The sequence below is a fragment of the Pristiophorus japonicus genome, chromosome 7 (assembly GCF_044704955.1).
Source record: "Pristiophorus japonicus isolate sPriJap1 chromosome 7, sPriJap1.hap1, whole genome shotgun sequence".
Lineage (NCBI taxonomy): Eukaryota > Metazoa > Chordata > Chondrichthyes > Pristiophoridae > Pristiophorus > Pristiophorus japonicus.
The window spans coordinates 93,861,448-93,887,172 of NC_091983.1; the positions used below are offsets into that span (position 1 = coordinate 93,861,448).

At 43.4% G+C, this 25,725-nt stretch overlaps 1 protein-coding gene across 1 annotated transcript in view; it reads left to right on the forward strand.

Moving 5' to 3' along the window:
- The window catches only part of LOC139266596 (exostosin-1-like), a 365,501-nt gene that overhangs the window by 14,738 nt on the left and 325,038 nt on the right, over positions 1-25,725 (forward strand). The window contains exon 3 of the mRNA XM_070884192.1: positions 583-690. Coding sequence (XP_070740293.1) covers positions 583-690 — 108 coding nt within the window. The remainder of the gene's footprint in view (positions 1-582; positions 691-25,725) is intronic.

Here is a 25,725-nt window from a genome sequence, read left to right on the forward strand (position 1 = left end):
TTCATCATTTCAGTATCACTACTAAATATGAAATCAATTATGGTCTTGTATTGAATCAAGAAACAGTGCTGCATTTGTTCTGTAAATGTATCTCCCCACTTTGTAACATCTCTTTCTATGCTTCATTTTAATTAAGTGTAACTTAAATCATCCATATTTTTTACCCTCGCTGTCCCCAGCGCATTCTTCATTTGTTCAGATAATTTCACATTAGTTACTTATTTTTGACCTGGTGGAAATCACAATTATTAATTCTTTCCCCATTGCATCAGGAGTTTCCACTCAAGCAGATTCAACCTTCACACATATGAAGTTAAACCAAGCCTTGGAAGAAATGCAAGATTCTCACTTGCTGAAAATTGGATTATATGACCTGAGTAGAAGGATGTGTCCCCCCTCCCACCCCCATTCTTACAACTGTCTAATTCTGAGCTACTTTGGACAATCAGTCGCACTGTTTAAAAAAAAGAAAGTAACTGGTCCTGTCTTCAAAATCTGTTGTAATTGCTCATTTAAAACTTGTTGATTCTTATATTTTAAAGAGTGTAATGTAATTTTATGTTTCAATATCCTTTGTTTCAGGCTGCATGTATCCCAGTGTTACTGAGTAATGGATGGGAGCTGCCATTTTCAGAGATCATTGATTGGAGTAAAGCAGCAATTATTGGGGATGAGAGGCTCCTTCTACAGGTAACACGTTCACCAGAATTACCTGTACATGTTTGAATGATTCCACAAAAAGAACAATTATTGGAGTCTCAAATGGGAAAAACTTGATAATCATTCCTGACAAATTCAAAAACAAGTGGAAAATACACATCTAAACCAAGTTTCAACTACTAAACCAAAATTGGATATTGATCATAAAATAAATCCATATGATTATCTCCCATTATCTCTCATTATCTCCGAATTATTTTCTGGTAAACCTGCAGAATTGGTTCTACAAAAGGAATAATTTGCTCACAGTTATAAATGCGGGCTGAATTCCTGAAAAATTAATGAAAATATTCAGCAATTCAGCATTAATTTGAACCACCATTATGGGTGTCATTTTAACCTAATCCGCAAAGTGGGAAAGGAGCAGTCATTGGAGAGTAAAATCGGGAAGCGTGTAAAATGGGTGCCTGACCTGAACCCACCTGATGGGTTAGGTTAATATTACCCCCTATATAGTCAGGCGGTCCAGAATAAATGTGTAACATTTGTTGAGTTAGACATGGGTGCTGCTGGCCCCTGTGCTTCCTGTTCTCCTTATCAGTCATTTTTACAGGAATCACACCCCATCTCATTCCTTCTCTCACAGTAATAAAATGGTTGAAAAGAGTCGAAAACATGTATAGGCTGTTAAAGAAGAATACGGGTTCCTTGCCTTTATAAATAAAGGTATAGAGCACACAAGCAAGGAAGTTATACTAAACCTTTATAAATCACTGGTCAGGCCTCAGCTGGAGTATTGTGTCCAATTCTAAGCACCGTACTTTAGGAAGGATTTCAATACCTTGGAGAGGGTTCAGAGGACATATATTCAAATAGTATCAGGGATGAAGGACTTCAGTTATGTGAAGAGACTGGAGAAACTGGGATTGTTCCCTTGGAGCAGAGAAGGTTAACGGTGGATTTAATAGAGGTGTTCAAAACTATGAGGGGTATTGATAGAGTAAATAGAGAGAAACTGTTTCCATTCGCAAGAGGGTGTGTAACCAGAGGACACAAATTTAAGGTCATTAACAAAAATACCAGAGGAGAAATGAGAATTTTATTTACACAGTGAGTTGTACATGATCTAGAATGCACTGCCAGATATGGTGATGGAAGCAGATTCAATTGTAATGTTCAAAAGGGAATTGGATAAATAGAAACAGCAGGGCAGTGTGACTAATTGGATAGCTCTTTCAAAGATCCAGCACAGGCAGAAGTGGCCGAATGGCCTCCTGCGCTGTATAATTTTATAAGCAGCAAATGCATACATGGACTCAGCTGTAAGTATAAATAGCCTATGTTATCTTTTAATGAACAACATTCAGCACCAGACCTTCAGCTCTTCATCAAATCAGGACAAAAATGCCAGGACTCTCCCCAAACCAACAAGAATTGTAACTTTTCTAAGTTCCATATTCCATTATATACTAGCAGCCCTCCTGTTGCGCTGTTCATGTTAGGGTGTGATATATGCTGTTTCATAAGGAAAGGAACATTATACCATGTAATTCAGAGTGTATTATATAGCTGCATAAGTGACAACCCTTACAGAAATTCACCCCAATGTCTAATTATGTTGCTTGTGTGCAGGTATGTATTCTTTCAAGGCTATAACACCTCATTGTTAAATAAACATTCAAATGTTTGTTCAAAAGTTAATTGCTATTTAGGGTGAGAATCAGAACATTAAGTTTGTTTATGCAAAGATTGATTAAGAACTTGCAAATATTGCAGCTCTGATATTTTCTGTTCCTGTTTACTTTTTGTCAAGTGACACAAACATTTGCATTAGATGTGTGTAATGTCTGAAGTACAATGGACAAGAAATATGTGCTTGTCAATTCTGTTATGTATCTATTATATATTAAAATCAAAATGAATCGCAATTTACCATTTGAAAATACATCACGAAGTCCGATGTCGTACTATGGCAAAGGGAAAATGCATTATATGGGTCAACATTTACCTGCAGTATCAGTTATGCCAGTAGGTGGGATGGTGATGGGGGTTTTCAATGTTAAGTATCATTATATATTAGCTGCTAAAACAATACCTGATAAAAAAGTGTTGTGTATGCAATAACTCAATAGACTGAATACTGTAAACTCTGACTGGTGGTGCAGGCTCGAAGGGCGAAATGGCCTACTCCTGCACTTATTTTCTATGTTTCTATGAGCAGGTATAAACCTGGCTCTACTTTATTAGGGCCCAAAGTGATTGCATTACAAGATGGCTGGCCTTTTATACCTGGGCCGCACACTCGTGCGCACAGCCCAATGACCTCTGCCAATGGCGCCACCTGGTGGTTAGTAAACCCAAGCATATATATATGACAATATCCCCCTTTTGAGATATTAGTAATAGTCTTTTTGCAAATTGAGATGTTCTGGGGCTTTCCGCTCCCGAGTTGAACGTCTCAGTTCAACTCCAACCTTGGGCGAGCGTTCTGAGTCTGTTATGACTGGGGGGTGGGTAGCCGATCTGATGGGAGTGGCAATGACCATGTCAGGGATTGAAAGTCCAGGTTCATTGATGACAGCGGATTCCTCTGATGACTGAGGGTAGGTTGGTTGGTCACTGATTGTGTCTTCCTCAGACTGTTCCGGTTCATCCGTGTGCCGCAGCTTTATCTGATCGACATGTTTCCTGCATATCTGCCCATTCTTGAGCTTAACGATAAACACTCTGTTGACCTCCTTGGCTGTAAAAGTACCAGCAATCCATTTGGGACCTTGACCATAATTCAATACATACACAGAATCATTGATAGAAATGTCACGTGACACAGTAGCATAATTATGATACTCTTGCTGACTTTGACGTCTGTGTTCGACACGATTATTCAACTCAGGATGGACAAGAGAGAGCCTGGTCTTGAAACCTCGCTTCATCAATAGTTCAGCAGGGGAGACCCCGGTAAGCATATGGGGTCTTGTCCTGTAACTAAGCAATATGCATGACAAGCGAGTTTGCAGTGAACCTTGAGTTACACGTTTCATACTCTGCTTGATGGTTTGGACCGCATGCTCTGCTTGTCCATTGAATGCGGGTTTGAATGGTGCTGACCTCACATGTTTGATACCATTGAGTTTCATGAACTCTTGAAACTCCATACTGGGAAGCAAGATCCGTTGTCGCTTACAACGATGTCAGGCAGACCATGCGTAGCAAACATGACACGAAGGCTCTCAATGGTAGGTGTGAATGTGTTGGATGACATGATTGTATATTCTATCCACTTGGAATAAGCATCCACCACAACTAAAAACATCTTTCCCAGGAAGGGACCTGCAAAGTCGATGTGGATCCTGGACCATGGTTTAGATGGCCACGACCACAGACTCAGCGGTGATTCCGCTGGTGCTTTACTAAGCTGCATGCAAGTGTTGCACTGATGCACACATGATTCCAGATCAGAGTCAATTCCAGGCCACCATACATGAGATCAGGCAATGGCTTTCATCATGACAATACCGGTATGCGTGCCATGTCGATCATGCACAAATTCCTCTCTGCCTTTCTTGAGCATAACAACACGATTACCCCACAGTATACAATCTGATTGAATGGATAGTTCGTTTTTGCGACGGATGTAAGGTTTGGTCTCCTCACACATTTGCTTGGGTATGGCAGACCAATCACCACTAAGGATACAATGTGTCACAACCGGTAATATTGGGTCCTGGCTGATCCAGGTCTTAACTTGTTCGGCCGAGACAGGGGTTCCTTCACTTTCAAAAGCTTCCATGACTAACAGTAGGTCTGCCGGTTGTGGCGTTTCCACCTCCGGTGTGGGCAATGGCAGACGGCTCAATGCATCGGCACAATTCTCAGTGCCAGGTCTATGGCGAATGAAATAATCGTAGGCAGATAATGTCAGCGCCCACCTCTGGATGTGGGATGATGCATTGGTATTGAAATCTGTTTTCAGTTCAAACTGAAGACCAAACAGGTACAGATGCATCTTTTTAACCCCATACACACAGGTTAATGCTTCTTTCTCTATCATGCTGTCGGCTCTTTCCGCCTTTGACAAACTTTTTGAAGCATATGCAACAGGTTGTAATTTGCCCGACTCATTAGCTTGTTGGAGCACACAACCAAATCCATATGACGAAGCATCACAGGCCAATACTAGACGCTTACACAGATCCTAATGTACTAGCAGCTTGTTAGAGCAAAGCAGATTAGTAGCTTTCTCAAAAGCTCCATCTTGAGATGTACCCCAAACGCAGTTGTTGCCTTTTCTGAGCAGCATGTGCAGTGGCTCTAGTAAGGTGCTCAATCTAGGTAAGAAATTGCCGAAGTAGTTGAGTAGACCAAGGAATGAACGCAGTTCCGTCACATTCTGATGCTTGGGTGCATTTTTGATGGCCTTGGTTTTCGAGTCCGTAGGCCTGATACCGTCAGCAGCAATTTTCCGCCCCAAGAATTCGACTTCCGGTGCCATGAAGACGCACTTCGAGCGTTTCAGTTTGAGTCCCACTTTGTCCAGACGTTGTAGAACCTCTTCCAGGTTGTTCAGATGTTCGTCGGAGTCACAACCTGTGACCAGTATGTCATCTTGGAACACGACGGTTCTGGGGACAGACTTCAGTAGACTCTCCATGTTCCTCTGAAATATGGCTGCAGCCGAGCGAATTTCAAAAATGCACCTGTTGTAGATAAACAGTTCTTTATGAGTGTTGATGCGCGTAAGTTTTTTCAACATGTCGACCAGCTCCTGTGTCACGTAGGCCGACGTCAGAGTTTTGTGAACGACTTCCCCATGGCTAGCGTTGCAAACAGGTCATCAGCCTTCGGTAATGGGTATTGATCCCGTTTCAAAACTCAGTTGATTGTAACCTTGTAGTCTCCACAAATCCTGACAGTGCCATTACTTTTCAACACGGGAGCAATGGGGCTGGCCCATTCGTTAAATTCGACCGGTGATATGATCCCTTCATGCTGGAGTCTGTCCAGTTTGACTTCGATCTTCTCCCTCATCATGTATGGAACTGACTGAGCTTTATGATGGACGGGTCTTGCATCCGAGTGCACATGGATCTGTACCTTAGCTCCCGTGAAATTGCCGATGCCTGGTTCAAACAGGAAGTGGAACTTGGTCAGAACTTGAGCACATCGAGTATCCTCCTCCGACAACAACGCTTTGATCTCGTTCCAGTTCCGTTTGATTTTTATAACCAGTTCTTGCCGAACAGCGTTGGACCATTACCTGGAACAATCCATAACGATAAATCGTGAACCGCACCATCATACAACACCTTGATTACTGCACTGCCAATCACCGTTATGAGTTCTTTAGTGTTATGTACGCAACTTGGCATTGACTGGACTCTGCTTAGGCCTCACAGCCTTAGTATCCCACAGCCTGTCGAATGTCCTCTGGCTCATTATTGATTGACTCGCACCCGTGTCCAATTCCATCGATACCGGCACACCATTAAGTTTTACATTAATCATTATCGGTTGGTTCTTTGTTAGGAACAAATACAGTCCATACACTTCCTCTTCTAGTATCTCAGATTGCATATTCGGATCCATGCTATAGACTGGTCACCATCCTCCACGTGGTGTGTCGCAGCACGCTTGCTCAGTTGCGGACACATGTGCTGGAGATGTCCCACTCTCGAACAGCCTTTACAAATATACTGTTTAAACTGACACTGATGATGCCAATAATTTCCCGTTGGTGGACTTTGAGCAGCCACAGGTTTCTAGGCCCTGCCATATGCAGCTCTGCCAAATGACGATATTATCTTGTTTACAGTACTTGCCGAGCTCCAATTTTTCAATGATATCTGCTTTAAGCTTTTGTCCGTCGTCATGCATGATTGGGCAATCGTGATGGCCTTGCTCAAATCTAGCGTCTCCGCCGCCAGGAGCTTATGCAGGATCACCTCGTGGTTGATGCCGATTACAAAGAAGTCCCGTAGCATGTGTGCCAATGCAGTTTCGAACTTACACGGTCCAGCTAGACGTCTTAGGTTGGCAACGAACTCCGATACATCCTGGCCCTCAGAACAAACGTGTGTATAGAATCGCACGTTCCAGAGCACACAATGTTTCAAAATCCTTGTCCGTTGGACTTAAGGGCGAGAGGAGATTCTTTATGAGTCCATCGATTTTCGGACCGCAAACCGTGAGGAGGACCGCCCGGCGTCGAGCTGCGTATGTCTTTTTCTCCACTTTGTTGGCCACGAAGTACTGGTTCAAACGGGCTACAAAGTCTGCCCAATCTTCTCCCTCCACGAATCGTTCCAGAATTCCAATTGTGCTCGTTTTTGCATGCGAAGGTTCTTGTTACCTCATCGCCAAATGTTGTGTATGTAATAACTCAATAGACTAAATACTGTAAACTCCGAACAGGTACAAACCTGGCTCTACTTTATTAGGGCCCAAAGTGATCACATTACAAGATGGTTGGCCTTTTATACCTGTGCCGCACACACATGCGCATAGCCCAATGACCTCCGACAGTGGCGCCACCTGGTGGCTAGTACACCCAAGCATACATACATGACAGAATTTATAGTGAAAATTAATGGTGAGATAAACAGATTGATTCTGCATGCAGTTGCAGCTTTTGGCCACCAAGTACCATTGTGGAACAGCCTATTTCTCTGAAGCACTACTCTCACGATGCAAAACCGTTGGGACAGATTAGAAATTAAATTTAAATTTAAAAGTGAAAAGTATTTTTTTTAATTCAGTGCCCCCATACCTCTCTCCCAGACCATAGGCTTGACTGTTTACCATCCCAGCAAAAAATCCTTCAGCCCACCTTACCTGCCTTCCTCGCTTGCCTACCCTGCTTGCACCCTCACTTGCCAAGGCAAACACTCAGCCCCTGCACGCGCTGGGCTGCACGTGAGCTACTTGCAGCCCTACTGCCTCACTCTCCCCAGTTATCGGCCTTGTGGATCTTCCTTGTGGCGCTCTGCAGCTCCCTCCGCCTTTAATTAAAGACCCTGTGATATATGCACCTGCGAGGATGTTCACAGATTTGTAGAGCTGTTGCATTGTAAGTGGCTTAGCCAGTCATGTAATGTTCACAAGACTCAACAAAACCCCCGTCAGTTGGGTCTAGGTCATCCATGATGAGGCAGGTGGTTGTGAGCCTAGTGGATGAGCTGGTAATGTGTAGTGTGACTGTTAGCCTGTGTTACTAAACCAACTAGTTCTTAATAGTTCTTACTATGAATTCTTAAGCAAAGAACCCATGAAGCAAATACATTGCAGACGCCTGCTCCTCTACTGAGTAACATTCCTGACTTTGTCCTCCCCCTCTGAAACTGAGCATCATTGTGACCCTTCACCTCCCACTAAGCTGAATCCTATCCCCTTGCCCTCTGGCTCCCACAACCCATCCATCCATCCATCCATAGTGAATAGTATTTAGCATTCTTGATCCCATCCCAAAAAATACACATTTGCAACACACACTCACACACCACCCATAAACATTGTGGACCGACCTCCTCCCTGAGCTTTCTGAAAAATATTCATCCATGTTCAGTCACATCAAAGAACCTCCCCCCGCCTCCCCCCCATCCCCACCAAGCTGCCAAACTCCAGTAGCTCCAGTGCAGTACTGTCAGGCTCCAGGAACCCCCCCACTCCAGTTCTTCCAGAACCCAGGATCATTCCCCATTGTTAGCGAAGGCCAAGACTGTCTCCAAAGGCAGCACAATCCCCATCTCCAATACTGCTGGAAAACAGGTCCCGCAAAAATCCATGGCTATTCTGGAATACTGCCTTATGGGACTCCGCCATAATGGCTGGAAATTAGGCCAGGAACCAGATTTTGCAGAGCAAGCCTTGCACTGCAAGTCTCCACAGTGGCTTTGTGGAAGTGGGGCCTCCGCCCACTTCAAACACGTCCATCGCATAAGGGTAGGGTGGAACCAGGGGCTCCCGAAGTCAGGAGTTACCGCCTCCTGAGCCCTCAATGGGACCCAGCTTATACTCAGCAGATCCCTGACAACTGACAATCTTGGGGACCATCTGCAGGTCCAGGCCGGGATCATGTCCTGAATCTCCGAAGATTTAGGAGGCTCATTTTATTTGAATGTTTAAAGCGGCCCCTTTACAAAGTTCGTCACAGGGACAGGTTTCCAGTGGTGCCCTCAGCCCAAGCTTCGATGAATGCACCGACATGTTCTATATGGCGGACATCCCAGATGTGTCCTAGTGAAGAGGATACCAGTCATTAGGGAACCTCTCCCTAACCCCAGAATCTCTAACCAGGGTCAATGGCAGAGGTTGCCAGCAGGTGCAAACCCAGCGCAAGTGCCAGCATCACAGGCCCTGGATTGTCAGGGCCCAAATGTCCACACCCAATTGATAAATCTTGCATATCATCCTGCTGTGTATACTCAGTTTTAAAATGGTGGGGATATAAATTAAATACATATATAAAGGGAGATATAGCAAATATAAATGCCACTCATTTATAGTTTTCACAATAATAATGTGCAGAGTTGTGAAACACAATCTCCAAAGCACCAGTAAAATCCAAGAATACATTTTAATAAAAATGGAATATATTTATTCAGTAAATCAGTGGCCTGATGTTCATAATGGCATAAACCCCCTATTGTTATAAACAGAGAATCCTCTCACTCACCATGAGCAACACCATGGGAAATCTGCTAGCAAATCATAGTATTTATATTATTATTGATAGCTAACTTGCAAAATGTAGAGCAATTTGGGAATGAGAGCAATAGTTTTTTGGAGATAGGCTTTTACAATGCAGGCTGAGAAGCTGCAAAATGCAAAAATGTTACAGCACCACTACTGGTAGGAGCATGGAATTACAGCATGACAAGTTTACAAAGACATTTTCCATTATAAATGTGGACATAGGGATTTATAATTGAAAAGTTGATATAAGGTGCACAAAGATGTAAGATTTTTAATATATTACTAGTCAATCTCCAATGGCATTTCACACAGAGAATTTTAACTGGCAGCAGGTTTCGGGCAGGACGGGACGTGTGGGGCCAGACTCTCCCAGACGGCATTATTTTGAGGGCTGGGCTATTTTAACTCCTGGGCCTCATTTTCACCTACCTGTCAGCTACCTGCCCGAAAGAGGCAGCTGGCTGGCTTCGGGTAGAACACAATCGCGGGACCTGGAGGCTGCCTGCCAGCACCAAGGTAAGTCATAGTGAGGGTAGGATCAGGACACTTTTATGGGTGAAAAGGGAAGGCCGCAGAGGCCAGACTTTCCTTGTGGAACCTGGAGGAACACCCCCGCCGCTCCTAGCCCCACTGAGGAAAGCTTTTGATTTAACTTAGAGGGCCTCCTTTCCTTCCCCTTCATGTTTTACTGAGTGTGGCACCCATGACGGTCACCCCGCTCAGTAGGCTGTTAAAATGCTATCGGGTCCGAATGGCATCTTAGACCTATGATTTGCATGTATTAATGGGGCTCTGGTCTAATTCACGCAGGTGCCTTGGCTGCTTAAAAAAAGGAGCCCAGATAAGATGTTGGTGTGCGGGAAACGAGTAGGAACATGGCGGTAAGTCTTTGCACAGCAATTTTAGCTGTGTGCCTGCCCCTTTCCCATTAGTCAGAGTGGGTTAACATTTCAGGTGAGGACCCTTTATCAGAACTGGAGATGAGCAACATTTAAAAAGGAAGGAACAGAGAAAACAGGAACAGAGGGGAAAAAAATGGACTTCAGCCATTTAGCCATTGCCTGTTTGCCATTTAATCACTTTACAGGTCATTCTAGTTCTTCTCTCATGCGTGTGTCATTTGGATCCATTGCTTGGATGTTTCAATCTAGCAGTCTACAACCATAATTTCATCTTTTGACTGGTATGCTGCTTTTCAGCTTGTAAATCTATAACTAATGTAACTCTCTGGAAACCTACTTCCCATCATAGGAATAACACACATTCGCTTAAAAGCTTCTTTTATTGCAGGTTATGTGCAGATGCTGATCATGTCAACATACTTCTAGAAACCTATTGACTGCCAGCAGCGATTCTTTGGTTGGATTCTGTTTAAACTATTGGCCCAGAAATTCCAGCCTCCCGGGTCCATACGGAGTGTGCATGGACCCAGGAAGGCATCGCAAAAGCCGGTTTTCAGCGCACAATGCGCATGCGCTGAAAACCGTCTTTTCCGATCTGTCAAGCTAGAGCTTGACAGGCCCTCCATAACTCCACAGCCAGAATATTCGCAAAGGCATGATTGTGGTATTTATCCATATCTTGCCCAGCGGATGTCCTGAAAATTCTTGTGTCTGATAAAAGCAGGCGCATAGTCTACTGTTACATAATAAAATAAAATTTAAAAAACACATTTTATTGTTAAAAACCCTCCCCACGATGGTAAGTTTATTTTAAATCATAATTAAAAAAACTCTTTTTAAAAATTGGAAAAATATATTTTTTTATAATACATAAATAACTTTAATTTAAATTATTAAAAACATGTGGTGCATTTTTTCTATTTTTTTATTTGTGTTTTGGATGTTTGTGGGGGTTTCTCAGTCATAATAATGGGAACTCCAACTTATGGCGTTTCCATTATTATGAATGAGTATATACTTTACCTGGATTGGCTGCCCAGAGCCATGTGACTGCAGCTCCAGCCCTGCGGACGTTCTGACGTACATGCATTCCGACACGCAGTCAGTGGAGGCCTCAGGACCAGGATCCCTCGTGGGCACAGCAGCTTCAGATAAGTGCGCTCTTTTTTAACTTTTTTATCCGATTGCCCGTGGGAAGCAGCCAACCGAGATTTCTAGGCCATTATCTTTTGCTCAGACACTGTTGTTCTTAAATGGTATTCTTACAATCCTATACCATTTTAACTTGACAGTCTAGTACCGAAATCTAGCAATCATGTTGAATAATACTGAATTTAAATGTGTAGAGATACTCGATTAAATCAGTCCACGTTGTTGAGCTAATATGTTGCTGACTAGTAATGTGCCAGGCCTTCCAAGCAGATGAGTGGTAACTATTATTCCAATCTTAATGCCACGGTAAAGGAGAGTATTTAAAATTGAGAAATTTAGGTGAAGGACCAAGGGCTCAATTTTCCCCAATTATCTGTGCCGTTTGTTTGGCGTGCACCATTTTTTTTTTGAGTAAATTAAAATCTCCAAGTTTCCCCAAAGTTTCTGCGCCAACGTATTCACTTAGGTACGATTTTTTTAGGCTACGATTTTTTTTGCGTCGTAGGGGACATAACCTGATGTTTTTGACATTTAAGCAAGTGTAAGGGGGTAAAAAGTACATTTGAGTAAGAAGCAAAAGCGAATGGCATGGAATCAGGTTAAAGGGAATTAGGTTAAAGGGAATAGCTTTGCTTGTGTGTTTATCTCTAAAAGCTACAGACCAAGCTGAAAAAGCCAGAGCAAGGTTAAGACTGTGGAACAACACATTCCAATAGACTGAGATGCTATGGGAGATGGACAGGTTGGAAAATCACTCAGCAGCCAGTCTGATAAGGGTCAACGAATCAATGAAGCTCTGCTGATAAGCTGTTGGCCAACTGGTGGTCATAGAAGTTTTGTAGGAGGGTCGCACACCTCGAAAAAATCATATAACTGTGCTTGTAGAACTCTTGTACTTTGAAATGTTCATCAGAACCTTCCTGAGTGTGTTCGAATAAAAACCGGTTAACTGAGGTTTCGTCTGAGTGATTCCATGGTTGCTATACGGGCGGGTGTCGACTCCTTATATCAGTCAGTCCACCTTGAGGAAGAGAAGTCTTCCTTTTACCCCAACACAAGTTTCGCCAATTTACATTTTTCTTAGGACGGCGTTTGTGACCACTCACGAAAAACCTTCTGGGCACTTAACAAAAATCAGCGCACATTACAAAATCGGTGCAGAAAGATGCCATTGTTTTTAGCCAAAGTTTTGGAGGGAGTGAAGAAGGCAGAGAATATGCATCACAAATGTTAATTCTTTTCAAAGTCAAAAGGGAGAAATTGGAAGTGTAATGCAATTCTTGAATTTTAGATTTTTTCAAAGTACCACCCCACCACTGAACGTCTCCTCACTAGGCTCGAGGGTCGGGGCGTCGGCCGACAGAATCGCTCCTTTGCCCGGACACAGGATCTCGGGGCTCGGCTTCAAAATAAGCACAGGCTGGGGGTTGGGTGGAAGCCGAGCCACACACCCCTGTGTCCGGGCGAGGGAGCGATTCTGCCGGCCAGCGCCTGACCCTCGAGCCCGGTGAGGAGAGGAGAGGTGGTGGGGTGGTACTCTGAAAAACATCAAAAATTCAAGAATTCCATTACACTTTGTTGCCCCAAATGTCTTCATTGAATGCCCAGCTTCCAGTTGTAAGCAAGCCTATTGCACATGTGCAGACCAGGGTGTGGTCCATACTAGGGTGTGCACCTTGAAGACAGAGAGGAAAGAAGGTTTGAGTGCTTTGTCCTGCTGTTTTGAGCTTCTTGCAAAGCTACAATTTAATTATGGGGGCAATATTGACAATGCCATACCTCGTGCAAGCCTTCTGCATGATTGTGCTGCGGAGAAGAGTGATTCGGCATCACCACCTGAGGAACCTCAGAGCACGTAGGATGATGGGCAGGAGACCTTACCCATATCGGGTACATTGAGACAGGCGTTCATGCCTGTACCTGAGTGATGCAGACTGTGTGAGAAGACTGCGTTTCCGCAAAGAAGTTGTAACCAAGATCTGTGAGTTAATAAAAGCAGACCTGCACCCTAGAAGTGTCAGGAGGACTGCTTTGTCACTTAAAGTGAAGGTTACAGCTGCACTTTCATTTTATGCATCTGGATCATTCCAGGCCACAACTGGGGATGTGTGCGCTTTTTCTCAACATGCAACACATATCTGCATTCAGCAGGTGACTGCTGCACTATATGCCCGGAGGAATGACTATATAAAGTTCCCCATGACTGCCCAGGCAATGTGTGACAGGGCTGTGGGCTTCTCCAGGATTGCTGGCTTCCCCAAGGTACAGGGCTGCATTGATTCTACCCACATCACCTTGCGAGCACTTTTGGAGGATGCCGAGATGTACAGGAACAGAAAAGACTTCCACTCGATGAACATGCAGCTCATCTATGACAAGATGCATCGCATCATGTCAGTTGATGAGAGATACCCTGGGAACACCCATGATGCGTTCATCCTACGCGAGAGCACTATATCTGTCATGTTTCAGTAGCAGCCAGAAGGGCAGAGCTGGCTGCTGGGAGATAAAGGCTATGGGCTCACCACCTGGCTTATGATGCCTCTACACGTAACCTAGACAGAAGCTGACCAGGAATACAACATGTCGCACATTGCGACACGTAGCATAATAGAGAGGACCATTGGCATCTTGAAGCAGTGATTCTGATGCCTGGACCATTCCGGAGGCTACTTGCAATACTCCCCTGAGATTGTCGGTCAGTTCGTTGTTGCCTGCTGCATGCTGCACAATTTAGCCATCATGAGGCAGCAGCAGATGGTAGTAGAAGACCCACCTGAGGTGAGAGCAGCTAATGATGAGGAGGAAGTTGCAAATGACAAGGAGGAGGAGGACGAGGAAGCTATACAACTACCTGAACCCAGAGCACGACGGCAGAGGAGGGCGAGCCGTCTTGCCCCTTTAACGATTGCTTGAGATTTGCGCCAGCAGCTCATCCGAGAACGCTTTGACTATTCAAAATGGACCATGTTTACTGTTTGGACCTGTTCCGTAATGTTGTGTTGTGTTAATGGAACAAATAATATAAATGATTCTTCTTTCGTTCAAAAAGTTGTGTTAATAATGGAACAAATAATGTAAATGATTCAGTTGTAATTTAAAATATAATTTATTCAAAAGTTTAACACTTGTTTGTAATTAATAAAAAATATTCTTCTATCAAACTTTAAAGCATTCAATTAAGATCACTCACAAACTTTAAGATCACTTACAAGCTTTAACATCACTTACACACTTTTAAACTTGTAAATTTATATCACTTACAAAAAACTTTTAATTTAAGAACAGTTACAACAGTAACAACAATAATAATAATAGCAACAAAGAAAGACTGCACCCATCTCTCCTCCACCTTATTCTATGACCGCCCTCTGCACTTGGTCTTGGTGACTCCACCCCTGTCCGCAGGCGGTGGTGCAGCGTTTCTCGGGTTGGTACCAAGCTTATTCTTTCGAACATCTCGGCTAATGCACATTTCTTAATGGGGGTGTGTAGGCAGGCGGTAATGTGGAAGGCCCGGCTTGGGCCTCTTCAGAGGCTGGTCTGGGGATTGGAGTGGGAATGGCAGTTGATTTCATCAATGGCCGCGGGGTCTGGGCATGTGCCCTCATTGCAGCAGCTACCTCCGACATTCCCTCCCTCATGTTCACTAACAGTGTATCAACTACCTGCGACATTCCCTCCCTCACGTTCACCGACAGTGTATCAGCTACCTGTGACATTCCATCCCTCATGAGCCCGGACAGTGATCCCATTTCTCACGAGAGTGTTGTTACTTCTTCCGACAGTCCTGATACCTCATCACCTAATGGTGTCCAGGAGTGATCGCATAAGGTCAATGCTCTCCCCACTCATTGCCATCATCTGAACCACATCTGTTACATCCTGCACCTCAGGACAGCGCTCCTTCCACTCCTCACTCTGGGTGTGCCTCGCTGCACCCCAATGAAACCCACAGCCTCGGACTGTGTGAAACCATGAAATGTCCCAACACTCGTACCACTCAGGAAAGGGGCTGGCACCTCAATGGGCAGCACTAGCATCTCCTCCAGAGTAAGTACAACAGCAGGGTCTTCATCCTCCCTCTCCCATTGCCCCACCCCCTCCCGCTCCCCCTCATCCCCATCCCCATGCTCTTGGTCTGGAAGATGTTCTTCTCTTCAGTCTCGTCCACGTCTGAATCTTCTTCTGCATCAGGGTTGGCCTCAAGTTCTGCAAAATATAACAGAACAGACAAATGGTTAGCAGCAAAGGAGGAGGCAGGTTGGGTGGTATGAGTAGGCTCACACAGCACAGGCAGCAGGCTCATTTGAAGGACCACGATGAATGATAGCACAGTGCATCGATCGAAGCGTAGCTGACTGAGACATCCCCATGAACCGAAGCATGGCTAGCCTGCGCAGTACTTAACATTTAGCAAAGCCAGACTGTAGAATTTGCAGGAGTTACCCTCTTCCTCGAGTGTGGGCCCAGCTTGTGCAGTGGTGGTTGCTTTTCTCCAGGCAGGACCCATCAAAGCAGTGACCCTGTCTTCCAATGGTGTCAGTGGCTGCAGATTTGCCGGGCCTCCTCCTGTTCGAGTTCCTCCTTGTTTGTTGTGTGCCACCTTCCTCTGCAAAGATGAAAGTATAACTTTTTAAGAGGGTGTCTTTCTGCTGGGTGGGACATATATATCTGGTCACATTTACAATTGCAATTCCATTGAATTAATGAAAATATTACTCACACTAACTACTTGACCAAGGTCCTGCCACTTCTTTTTGCACTGGCCTCCGGACCTCGGGATGGTCACCATTGCACAGTAATCTTGTGAAAGTTGGTTCCAGCGTTTCTTCATTTCTTTTGGTGAAACTTTTATTTGACCTCTGCTGGTGTCCAGCTCGTGCCATCTGCCCTCAATTACAGTAACCAGTGCCTCCACTTCGTCCTGTGAGAAATTCTTGATCCTTGAGCCGCGTTGTATTTTGTAGCTTTGATTTTTTCCACTCAGAATCAAAGTTCTCACACACAACTAGCTCCTTAAAAATGACTGAATGCAGACCGGGAGGTGTACTGGGCATGCGTGCCCATACCAGTCACGTAAAAAACATTTTTTTTTTGCGCATGTGCAGAAGGAGGGAGGGCATTCTTTTTTTGGCACCGACATTAGCCTTCACCCCCCGAAGCTAAAGGACAGGCTGCGCAGCACCAATTTCAAAAATTAAACAGGGAAACTATAAAGATTTTTTTTGGAAGAGTCGGGGTCAAAAGAAACGTGAGTAACTCTTGAAATACGCTAATAAACGGGAAAATTGAGCACCTAGCCTATGATTTGTTGACGCAAACAGTCAATTTTTTGTTGCCAAAATCTTAATTAATTCTCAGCACTAGTCAACACATTTCTTAATCTTGATGATAGAATAGCAATGAAATCACCTTCCAGTGACATGCAATTAAAAGAATTAGTTGATGAAACAGGCAAATTTGGCATTGTACAGCAACTTAACGTAGATGGGATCAACACGTTTCTGTAGCTACTGATGTGTTTGGACCAGATTTGTATTTTTAGACTGCATTTGTCATCACTTTCACATGTAATTTGGTACAGCACAGCACCCCATGAATTTCTACACTGCATATGGTGTGATTTCCTGCTTAAGTACCACAATATTGCATTAAAACAGTCACTGAGGCAGTTTCTGAGTGGATTTATACAATAACAAATCATTTACCTGAGCAATAGCTTCGCATCATTGATGTTCCTAAAAGGTTTGGATTTAAAACTACATATATTAGCTGAATGGTTTCAGAAAAATGTCCCTTCTCCCCTATTTTAGTTGTTAAAGTAGCGAGCAAAGGAATTTGATGCAAACACATTCAGTACTTGTACAGTAATATTCGTACGCGGGTTCATTTTAACTTTCGGCGGTGGCGGAAGATAGGCAGTTGTGGATCAGCCGCCCATTATACAGCCTTCCAATGTTCCTTTAACCGAATATTGGCCGGGTTGTTTAACGGGTGCCCGATCCACTACCTCTCATCTTCCGTCATTGCCAAAAATAAAAGTTATCCCATTGTAACTTAAAGTCCATAATTTTTTGGAGCGCTAGGTGGTTGTTAACCATCTGCAGAAATCTTTTGTTGGCCTGTTCTATGACTGAAATTTATAACATTTCTAAGACTTCCATCGTGATTTTTAATAAAGAATGATCACAGTAAAATAATGAAGGTAATTTTTAATTTCGACCAAGGGAGATAATTGGCGGTCGCGGATTGGCTGCCCATTGTACACGGCACCCGATCATCCTTTGCAATATAGTCAAAGGAAAGGACAGTGTATAACCGCTGGCCAATCTGCTTCTGCCAGTGTTCCACCCCTACCGAGGTTGAATGTTACCCCTAATGTCTCATCCATAATTAATAAATACTTCCCATATACTAAAATAAATCTAGATCAACAATGCCTGACAGGTACACAGTGTATATAAACTGTAATTACCATAATTATAAACAGTAGTACAATAGAATCCTAGCAGTCCTTTGGTTACAAGAGGACAAGAGACTTACAATGAGGAAGGTCTTTTGACCCATCTTACTTTATCCATCTAGAAAGTCTTTACAATCCCCTATTGCTGCATCTAATTGGTTCTTAAATAATTCCTGGGTTTTTGGCTACAACACATCCCTGTCTGGAGTAAAAATAAAACGGGGAAGGTGGCTCAATCATGGCTAACAAGGGAAATTAGGGATTGTGTTAAATCCAAGGAAAAGGCATATAAATTGGCCAGAAAAAGCAGCAAACCTGAGGACGAGGAGAAATTTAGAATTCAGCAGAGGAGGACAGAGGGTTTAATTAGGAGGGGGAAAATAGAGTATGAGAGTAAGCTTGCAGGGAACATAAAAGCTGACTGCAAAAGCTTCTATAGATATGGGAAGAGAAAAAGATTAGTGAAGACTAATGTAGGCCCCTTGCAGTCAGAAACAGGTGAATTTATAATGGGGAACAAAGAAATGGCAGACCAATTGAACAAATACTTTGGTTCTGCCTTCACTAAGGAAGACACAAATAACCTTCCGGAAATACGAGGGGACCAAGGGTCTAGCGAGAAGGAGGAACTGAAGGAAATCCTTATTAGTCAGGAGATTGTGTTAGGGAAATTGATGGGGTTGAGGGCCGATAAATCTCCAGGGCCTGATAGTCTGCATCCCAGAGTACTTAAGGAAGTGGCCCTAGAGATAGTGGATGCATTGGTGGTCATTTTCCAATAGTCGAAAGACTCTGGATCAGTTCCTATGGATTGGAGGGTAGCTAATGTAATCCCACTTTTTAAAAAAGGAGGGAGAGAGAAAACAGGGAATTATAGACCGGTTAGCCTGACATCGGTAGTGGGGAAAATGTTGGAATCAATTATTAAGGATGAAATAGCAGCACATTTGGAAAGCAGTGACAGGATCGGTCCAAGTCAGCATGAAAGGGAAATCATGCTTGACAAATCTTCTGGAATTTTTTGAGGATGTAACAAGTAGAGTGGGACAAGGGAGAACCAGTGGATGTGGTGTATTTGGACTTTCAAATGGCTTTTAACAAGATCCCACACAAAAGATTAGTGTGCAAAATTAAAGCACATGGTATTGGGGGTAATGTATTGATGTGGTTAGAGAACTGGTTGGCAGACAGGAAGCAAAGAGTAGGAATAAACGGGTCCTTTTCAGAATGGCAGGCAGTGACTAGTGGGGTACCACAAGGTTCAGTGCTGGGACCCCAGCTATTTACAATATACATTAATGATTTAGATGAAGGAATTGAATGTAATATCTCCAAGTTTGCAGATGACACTAAGCTGGGTGGCAGGGTGAGCTGTAAGGAGGATGCTAAGAGGCTGCAGGGTGACTTGGACAGGTTAGGCGTGTGGGCAAATGCATGGCAGATGCAGTGTAATGTATATAAATGTGAGGTTATCCACTTTGGTGGCAAAAACAGGAAGGCAGAATATTATCTGAATGGTGACAGATTAGGAAAAGGGTAGGTGCAATGAGACCTGTGTGTCATGGTACATCAGTCATTGAAAGTTGGCATGCAGGTACAGCAGGCGATGAAGAAGACAAATGGCATGTTGGCCTTCATAGCGAGAGGATTTGAGTATAGGAACAGGGAGGTCTTACTGCAGTTGTACAGGGCCTTGGTGAGGCCACACCTTGAATATTGTGTACAATTTTGGTCTTCTAATCTGAGGAAGGACATTCTTGCTTTTGAGGGAGTGCAGCGAAGGTTCACCAGATTGATTCCCGGGATGGCAGGACTGACATATGAAGAAAGACTGGATTGACTAGGCTTATATTCATTGGAATTTAGAAGAATGAGAGGGGATCTCATAGAAACATATAAAATTCTGACAGGATTGGACAGGTTAGATGCAGGAAGAATGTTCCCGACATTGGGGAAGTCCAGAACCAGGGTTCAAAGTCTAAGGATAAGGGGTAAGCCATTTAGAACCGAGATGAGGAGAAACTTCTTCACTCAGAGAATTGTGAACCTGTGGAATTCTCTACCACAGAAAGTTGTTGAGGCCAGTTCGTTAGATATATTCAAAAGGCAGTTAGATATGGCCCTTACGGCGAAAGGGATCAAGGGGTATGGAGAGAAAGCAGAAATAGGGTACTAAAGTTGCATGATCAGCCATGATCATATTGAATGGTGGTGCAGGCTCGAAGGGCCAAATGGCCTACTACTGCACCTATTTTCTATGTTTCTATGTCTATGTTTCTATAACACTATCTGAAAGTTTACTCCAAGTGTTGTTGACTCTTTAGATGAAGCATGTCCTGATATCAGTCCGAAAGTTAACATTTACTAGTTTGAAGTTATGTCTTCTTGTCTTACTCCCACAGTTTAGTTTAAAGTAATATTCCGGATTAACCTTTTCCATTTCCTTATCTATCTGATATTCCACTCTATATAAGTTCACCTTTCCAGGTTGAAAAGCCAAAATTTCTCCCTTCTTTCCTCATAACTCAGACCACTGACACTAGGGATCAGTCTCGTAGCTCTGCTGTGCACTCTTCCCAGTGTTTGAACCTCTCAAATTGTTTTCTCAGTGACGAGGACTGGACACAGTGTTCAAGGTGTGGTCTTACCAGAGCACTGCACAGTTTTGATCATGACTTCCTCTGACTTATGTTCTACTGTTTTGCCTATTAATTCAACTGTGCCAGGAGGTAGAATTTAATTATTAAAAAATTAAATTCTGATGAAGTCTATTTACAGAAGTTCTTAAAACCTGAAAGTCCAACAGTGCTTGTAGAGCCCATGTCTGACTGTAGTGATGATCATTCATTTTCCATTTTAAAGCAAATCTTGCATGAAAATACATGAATTTGTAATATTTGATTACTGTCAGTTATAGTTATCAATATAAAATACAATTCCATCAAGCAACTTTCTCAAAAGTTATTATTCATTAAGTTTCTGGTACCAAATATTTTGAAATAAAATGTATTTTACATCCACTATGTCCTCTGAATAAACTAAAAAGATTGTGATTCTTAGGATTATTGCAGAAAGGATTGTTAAGAACCGAAGTAGATCGAAATAAGGAAAAGTAATTCAACCATTTAGCTCCCCCCACCATTTAAGTCCAACTGATCATTTTTATATCCCTCTGCAGAGCACCAAATCCATCTCCTGTTGTTTGCTTATGAATCAGGAATTTGTTCCATTTCTTTTCCAAATGCTTCAACAATTCCACAATCACTGTGCTTAGTGGCAATCTCGTTAGAGCCGAACAATCCCAAGGGGCTGAAATTTGTCTTTAAAAAAAAACTGTGGAATGTTTTTATCCACAGTTAATGACCAACTAATGGAATCGCATTCTCAGAACTCACTCATTTCCACAGTTTTATTAATGAGTTCATTACAGAAAAAAGGGACAGTCTCTCATTTTCATTCAGGCGAATTGCACCACATCAATCTGACGCAGCTTGGCTCCTGGAGTTATAATTCCTCTGTGCTCTATATTTAATGTATCAGTTAATGTATCTGGTAAAATTCCTCCCTTTGATCCTTCAATGAAAATGTTAACTTACTGATTTTAAAGAGGTTAACGACTTTGTTACAACAAACAGGAATTTTATCTGAATGCATTAATCTTTTAATTAAAAAAACAGTGCAGATGTGAATTTCTACTCTATTAAATTAAATTGAGCTTGCTGTTTCCGTATTTTATGATCAAACCTCCCCACATCTGTTTTGTCTTCCTACTTCTCTTGAGAGAGCTTCTTCCAACTCTACCCCAGATAGTTGCATTAATTTTTTATAACAGTGCAACTTATTATTTTGATTCCCTCCACCCGATAAAATGCTTTATGCAAGTAACGTTTTGTAATAAATATTAAAAAATTGAATTCTACCTTTAAAAAAATGTCCTGCACAGTTTTCTTGCTTCATGCTAGAAGTGCTGATGCACCAGAGGCATCTTCATTTTTAAATTCTGCCTTGGAAGTGAGGTGGTGCAGGAGGCTGTGACAGGAAATGCCCACCCTCTGCGATTTGACATTTCCCTAATTGCTGTATCACTTACACAAGCACAGAGAAAATAGACCAGTAGACTCATAACTATATGTGGCCCTATCACTGGTTCTGGTAGAGTGCAGAGGATGACCGAAACTGTCAGTTTTGGTTCATTACTCTAATGGTTAGTTTTTTAAAAAGCTACAAGGATTGAGTGAGCCCAAAGAAAAAGTCTGCAGGCAAAGCTTTGTTATCATGAAAGACAAAAGTTCTATTTAGATCTAAACTAAATAAGACCGTTTTCTTTAAATGTAGGGCAGTGAAATTAACAGCATGGTTTAGTGGATTATTATTTGGATATCTGGAAAGTAAAACCATGCTCAAGATAAATCTATTTCACCTTCACGTTCAGCCCTAGGACATCACTGCAGGAGTTCCTCAGGGCAGTGTCCGAGGCCCAACCATCTTCAACTGCTTCCTCAATTAACTTCCCTCCATTAGAAGTGGGGATTTTGCTGCTGATTGCACAGTGTTCAGTTCCATTCACAACTCCTCAGATAATGAAGCAGCCCATACCTGCATGCGGCAATTCCAGGCTGACATTCAGGCTTGGGTTGATAAGTGGCAAGTAACATTCGCACCAAACAAGTGCCAGGCAATGACCATCTCCAACAAGAGAGAGTCTAACCATCGCCCCTAGACAGTCAACATAGAAACATAGAAACACAGAAAATAGGTGCAGGAGTAGGCCATTCGGCCCTTCGAGCCTGCACCGCCATTCAATGAGTTCATGGCTGAACATGCAACTTCAGTACCCCATTCCTGCTTTCTCGCCATACCCCTTGATCCCCCAAGTAGTAAGGACTACATCTAACTCCTTTTTGAATATATTTAGTGAATTGGCCTCAACAACTTTCTGTGGTAGAGAATTCCACAGGTTCACCACTCTCTGGGTGAAGAAGTTTCTCCTCATCTCGGTCCTAAATGGCTTACCTCTTCTTCTTAGACTGTGACCCCTGGTTCTGGACTTCCCCAACATTGGGAACATTCTTCCTGCATCTAACCTGTCTAAACCCGTCAGAATTTTAAACGTTTCTATGAGATCCCCTTTCATTCTTCTGAACTCCAGTGAATACAAGCCCAGTTGATCTAATCTTTCTTGATATGTCAGTCCCGTCATCCCAGGAATCGCTGCACTCCCTCAATAGCAAGAATGTCCTTCCTCAAGTTAGGAGACCAAAACTGTACTCAATAGTCTAGATGTGGCCTCACCAAGGCCCTGTACAACTGTAGTAACACCTCCCTGCCCCTGTACTCAAATCCCCTTGCTATGAAGGTAAACATGCCATTTGCTTTCTTAACCGCCTGCTGCACCTGCATGCCAACCTTCAATGACTGATGTACCATGACACCCAGGTCTTGTTGCACCTCCCCTTTTCCTAATCTGTCACCATTCAGATAATAGTCTGTCTCTCTGCTTTTACCACCAAAGTGGATAACCTCACATTTATCCACATTATACTTCATCTGCCATGCATTTGCCCACTCACCTAACCTATCCAAGTCACTCTGCAACCTCATAGCATTCTCCTCGCAGCTCACACTGCCACCCAACTTAGTGTCATCTGCAAATTTGGAGATACTACATTTAATCCCCTCGTCTAAATCATTAATGTACAATGTAAACAGCTGGGGCCCCAGCACAGAACCTTGCGGTACCCCACTAGTCACTGCCTGCCATTCTGAAAAGTACCCATTTACTCCTACTCTTTGCTTCCTGTCTGCCAACCAATTCTCAATCCACGTCAGCACACTACCCCCAATCCCATGTGTTTTAACTTTGCACATTAATCTCTTGTGTGGGACCTTGTCGAAAGCCTTCTGAAAGTCCAAATACACCACATCAACTGGTTCTCCCTTGTCCACTCTACTGGAAACATCCTCAAAAAATTCCAGAAGATTTGTCAAGCATGATTTCCCTTTCACAAATCCATGCTGACTTGGACCTATCATGTCACCTCTTTCCAAATGCGCTGCTATGACATCCTTAATAATTGATTCCATCATTTTACCCACTACCGATGTCAGGCTGACCGGTCTATAATTCCCTGTTTTCTCTCTCCCTCCTTTTTTAAAAAGTGGGGTTACATTGGCTACCGTCCACTCCATAGGAACTGATCCAGAGTCTATGGAATGTTGGAAAAAGACTGTCAATGCATCCGCTATTTCCAAGGCCATCTCCTTAAGTACTCTGGGATGCAGACCATCAGGTCCTGGGGATTTATCGGCCTTCAATCCCATCAATTTCCCCAACACAATTTCCCGACAAATAAGGATTTCCCTCAGTTCCTCCTTCTTACTCGACCCTCTGACCCCTTTTATATCCAGAAGGTTGTTTGTGTCCTCCTTAGTGAATACCGAACCAAAGTACTTGTTCAATTGGACTGCCATTTCTTTGTTCCCAGTTATGACTTCCCCTGATTCTGACTGCCAGGGACCTATGTTTGTCTTTACTAACCTTTTTCTCTTTACATATCTATAGAAGCCTTTGCAGTCCATTTTAATGTTCCCTGCAAGCTTCCTCTCGTACTCTATTTTCCCTGCCCTAATCAAATCCTTTGTCCTCTTCTGCTGAGTTCTAAATTTCTCCCAGTCCCCGGGTTCGCTGCTATTTCTGGCCAATTTGTATGCCACTTCCTTGGCTTTAATACTATCCCTGATTTCCCTTGATAGCCACGGTTAAGCCACCTTCCCTTTTTTATTTTTCGCCAGACAGGGATGTACAATTGTTGTAGTTCATCCATGCGGTCTCTAAATGTCTGCCATTGCCCATCCACAGTCAACCCCTTAAGTATCATTCGCCAATCTATCCTAGCCAATTCACGCCTCATACCTTCAAAGTTACCCTTCTTTAAGTTCTGGACCATGGTCTCTGAATTAACTGTTTCATTCTCCATCCTAATGTAGAATTCCACCATATTATGGTCTACGGCATTACCAGCGCCAAATCCCCCACCATCGAAATCCTGGGGTTCACCATTGACCAGAAACTTAACTGGACCAGCCACATAAATACTGCAAGAGCGGGTCAGAGGCTGGGTATTCTGCGGCGAGTGTCTCACCTCCTGACTCCCCAAAGGCTTTTCACCATCTACAAGGCACAAGTCAGGAGTGTGTTGGAATACTCTCCACTTGCCTGGATGGGTGCAGCTCCAACAACACTCAAGAAGCTCGTCGCCATCCAGGAAAAAGCAGCCCGCTTGATTAGCACCACATTCACCACCTTAAACATTCACTCCGTCCACCACCAACGCACCATGACTGCAATATGTACCACCTGCAAGATGCATTGCAGCAACTTGCCACGGGTTCTTTGATAGCACCTCCCAAATCCATGACCTCTACTGCCTAGAATGACAAGGGCAGCAGACGCATGGGAACACCATCTCCTCCAAGTTCCCCTCCAAGTCACACACCATCCTGACTCGGAAATATATCGCCCTTCCTTCATCGTCGCTGGGTCAAAATCCAGGAATTTTATCGTGCACTATGAACATGAGAACATATGTACATAGAAATAGTAGCAGGAGTAGGCCATTTGGCCCCTCAAGCCTGCTCCTCCATTCAATAAGGTCATGGCTGATCTGATCATGGCCTCATCTCCACTTTCACGCCCGTTCCCCATACCCCTTGACTCCCTTATCATTCAAACATCTGTCTACCTCCACCTTAAATATATTCAAAGACTCAGCCTCCACAGCTCTCTGGGGTAGAGAATTCCAAAGATTCATGACCCTCTGACAGAAGAAATTCCTCCTCATTTCCGGCTTTAAT